We start from the raw sequence: 4,150 nt of genomic DNA on the forward strand, positions 1-4,150 counted from the left end.
TTCCTACTAAGGAATAGCGATCCATACAAAGATGAGATAATAAGACTAGCACAACTCGTGTCTTATAAACCAGTACCAATGGAAGTATCGTACAGATGTCCACCATCCCTGGACCTGAGGTCACGTCCGAGATACGCGGCCGAGAGACCCGAGGCAAGGTTGAGGTACGGCCGAGGCAAGTCGAGGCATGGCCGAGGCAAGGTCGAGGCACGGCCGAGGCAAGGTCGAGGCACGGCCGAGGCAAGGTCGAGGCAAGTAATATATTCCTTTTAAGGAATAAAGAGGCCATTTTGGCCTTTGGAAATAAGGAACAAATCGAGGCCGATTCGTACATTTTCATTCCACCAGCCAAAAATGTCCATTGCTGCCAGATTGCTCCGTAGTGTGCAGAACTTAGTATTATCGATCATAGAATAGATATGAGGGGCCGTAAGAAGGTCAACCCCGTGAGTCAATGTATGACCGGTCCTTACATAGCGAAACACGCAAAAGGCAACGACTTGAACGCCGAACAAACACCAAAACAGCAAGATAAGCCTGAAATATTTCCTCATAAAAGCGTTTGGGACGGCGGTGCTGTTGTCGGTAATGCATCGGCAATGGTGTTGCTGCCAGCGGCGACCGATGACCCGGGCGCCATTACCCCTGCCTTCCATGGCGGTTTTGATCAGCATAAGCGCCCAATCAGCTCGACAACAACGAATGCGACGAGGCGCCCAACCCGAGCGCTCGCAGTGCCAAGCGGGCTCAGACACAGCACATCCGCAAGGGCCAGAGCGACAGTGCATGGCGGGACAAGCAGAAAGAAAATCCCTACAGATGGCAGATTGCCTGGGCCGCCGGGTATCCCTGGGCCCAGCCTGTGCATGCTGACGTGGACGCCGGAGAAGTGCACGACCAAGTGCGCTGCATCCCCTGCACGTTGACTGAGGAAGTGGCTGGACAGCAGCAGCAGGGGCCGGTACATGATGAACCGGTAGAGTCCTAGTGTGCTGTGGTTTGCAGTGGCGGGTGACGGCCTTTGATTTGCTATGCGGTTGCTTGCTTTGGGCCTTTGCTTGGTCGGATTTACTTTTTGTTCACAAACAGTGCCAGAACTATCTATGCATGTGCATGAAGAGTGCGCACATGAACGAAAACGCGCCAACGCAGTGCGTGCCTCTTGGTCTATGAGGGGAGTTGTAACTTATCGGGGGGGGGGTCTGGGGGGGTTATGACGGCAGTGCAATGATGCCACGTATTTTTGCTGCAAGAAAAGAGCAACTATCTTGTTTAAGGGGAATTGTCTAACTCCGAAGAGGCTAGTATTGGTGTACCTGAGTCAGGGCCTCTGCCAAGCTCCGTAGACTTAGGAAACACAGTTCCCCTTAAACAAGATAGTTGCTCTTTTCTTGCAGCAAAAATACGTGGCATCATTGCACTGCCGTCATCGCCTGTCTGTTGAGGCATGCTACCCCACCTGCCACGTGCGGGTGTGGGCGCCAAGACCACCTCCACTCCTTCCTTGCACGTTAGGCTGCGGCTCTCTCTACAACTCCGAGCTATACGGCCGGTCTGTTTGTAGTTGCAGCAAATGATCGCCTGCTGCAATCCATGCTATCCAGCGGGGTCTACCGGATACAGAATTTTCGCGACACTCACTGCCGCCAGTCGTCTGCATGTGGGCCTGAGATAGCTTCGGCATAAAAAGTTAGGCTCTGAATCCCAGCAGATACTGCAGCAATGACTCGGCCTGTAGCACTACCACCAGGTATACTCCGTCACCACTCGCCAGGACGTTTGCATTCCCTAACTGAATACCGAGCCCCCAGCATTTCCACATCAGGGTATGTATTTCCTTGCACATTCACACTTCTGGGAGGTCCAGCCCCAGCCGGCGCCCCCTCACCACACAAATGCGGCGGTCCCTCGCTGACGGTATTGCCTGATGTCCATTCGCCAGCCCTAGGCAGCGACCCCTCACCAGGCAAGCTAGTGTGCAACCCTCGTAAGTATCGGACCCATCATCGGAATCCCTGGCATTGTGCCTCCGGCCGACATTAAACCCATCAAGGCAGACATTGGGGACGTACACAACACGATACTGTCCTCCATTCTGATATTCGGCCAGGATCCCTCAGACGCTTACTGTTGTAAGCTACAAACGCAACCTGTTGAGGAAACGGTCCTCTCCCAACTCGTGTGGTTGTCGACCAGGGGATTTGACCCCGGGTCTGCGCCTGACTAATGGGGAAGACTTACCCCAGAACATTATGGGGCTACCGATGCATATCCGGTAGCTAAGTGATAGACATTAGGGCACCGTCTGGTCGGCGCAGTGAGATCGCGGAATGTACGTGCAGTTAGATCGCGGAATGTACGAGTTTTCCGCTAGCGCCGGTATTTAGGGCGGTGACTGCGCCTATTAGTTTATCTCACAACGATCGGTATTCCTACCAGGAATCTCCTCAAGTCCTGCCGAACGCTAATAATACTCTTTACATTACTTGTAACAGTTTATCGTGCTAAATATCTTCGCCACCGGCAATCCTTCCGGAATAACAATCAGCGTTAGCCGTCACCGTCGCCAATTCTTCAATAGGTTATGAGCCCCGTTTAGCGCCGACAGCTATCGCCCAATTGTTATTTCTATCCCTCATCGACAATGGTTAAGGACAAGCTTGATGAGTCGCTGGACCTCAACAACTACTCTACCTGGCAAATTCGGTTTAGCGCGATGTGCATGGAGCTTGGGCTTGAGCAATCCCTGCTCGCCGAGCCGTGCAACGAGGAGCAAATTCGACAGTCACGGAAGGTCATCAATCTGCTCATCAAGAACGTCAAGGATCATCATTTGCCGATGGTTACCGGTGCTGCCAACGCGAAGAAGGCCTGGGACGCCTTGGGATCTATGTTTGCTGCCAACAACAACGCACGCAAGGTGTCTCTACGTCAAGAATTCAGCCGTTTTAAGATGGTCGACGGCGAACCTCTTCCGATGTACTTTGCGCGTGCAAGGCAGCTGCAAACAGATTTATTGGGAGTCGGCCACGTAGTTAACGACTCCGAGCTGGCGTACACCGTGCTAGTTGGTCTACCCAGTCGGTACAGCGTGGTGACGACTACATTACTTATGCGCGACGGCGATTTGGACATGGCGAGCGTCACAGCAAAGCTTCTCTCTATCGAGACGGCTAACGGTGGGTCGGGCAAGCCTACCGAGTCGGCAGCCTTCGCGTCTGTCGGCGGTTCGACGTTCGGCGCTTCTACTTCTGGTTATGGTAGCCGGGGGCCGGCTAACAACAGCTCGGGACATAGTCGGAAGCAAGTCATCTGCTACTACTGTAATAAACCTGGGCACGTGGTTAAGGACTGCAGGCAGCTTAAGGCGCTGAAGCAGTCGTCAAATTCTGGCTACAAGGGTGGCTACAGCAACAATGGTAACGGAGGTAGTGGCAGCGGAGCTAGCGGCAGCAAGCCAGGATCCGGTGGATCAGCTAGGAGGCCAGGAGTTCCGCGGCAGGTAGCATTCGTGGCATACAACAGCAATCGTCCGACGGAATGGTTTCTGCCGCCACTCACCACATAACGTATGACCGCTCAGAACTTTTCAACGTGCGGTTGTTGGAGCCGTGGGAGCGCTTCAACATCATGGGCATCAAGGGACAGTCTCTTCGACCGACTGAAGTTGGCACGCTTACGATTCGGTCTAACGTCAACGATAAACAGGCCATCACTTTCAAGAAGGTCTACGTCGACGAGGAGGCCACCGCCAAAATCATATCGGTACGCATCATTGATGATCGTGGAGGCAGTGTGGTCTTCGGCGGCGGACAGGCGAAAGTATACGTACAGAACCAGTTGGTGCTGACTGGAAAGCGGGATGGGGACTTGTATCCCGTCTGCTACAGCAGTGGAGGTACGGGAGCTCTGAAGAGGACGCAGCGTGAAGACAACAGGATACCTTCTGGTGGTGATGCAGTGTGTGCTGCCGTGGGTATCGGAGCTGAACGTGCAGCACTTTGGCACCGAAGGTATGGCCACTTGGGATACAGCAACCTTGAGACGTTGCTGCGTCATAATATGGTAGCTGGATTTGATGTTGACCGACACAGCATACAATCAGCCAGCACGTGTGTGTGTGAGACTTGCGTCCTTGCTAAACATACAC

At 53.5% G+C, this 4,150-nt stretch overlaps 1 protein-coding gene across 1 annotated transcript in view; it reads left to right on the plus strand.

Moving 5' to 3' along the window:
* Positions 1 to 3,301: 3,301 nt before the first annotated feature.
* Positions 3,302 to 4,150, plus strand: part of VOLCADRAFT_30373 (uncharacterized protein) — a gene marked incomplete at both ends in the record, with an annotated part of 41,364 nt that continues 40,515 nt past the window's right edge. Inside the window, one exon of the mRNA XM_002952500.1 lies at positions 3,302 to 3,378. Within this exon, the coding sequence (XP_002952546.1) occupies positions 3,302 to 3,378 (77 nt within the window). The remainder of the gene's footprint in view (positions 3,379 to 4,150) is intronic.

Source organism: Volvox carteri, assembly GCF_000143455.1.
Source record: "Volvox carteri f. nagariensis unplaced genomic scaffold VOLCAscaffold_30, whole genome shotgun sequence".
Lineage (NCBI taxonomy): Eukaryota > Viridiplantae > Chlorophyta > Chlorophyceae > Chlamydomonadales > Volvocaceae > Volvox > Volvox carteri.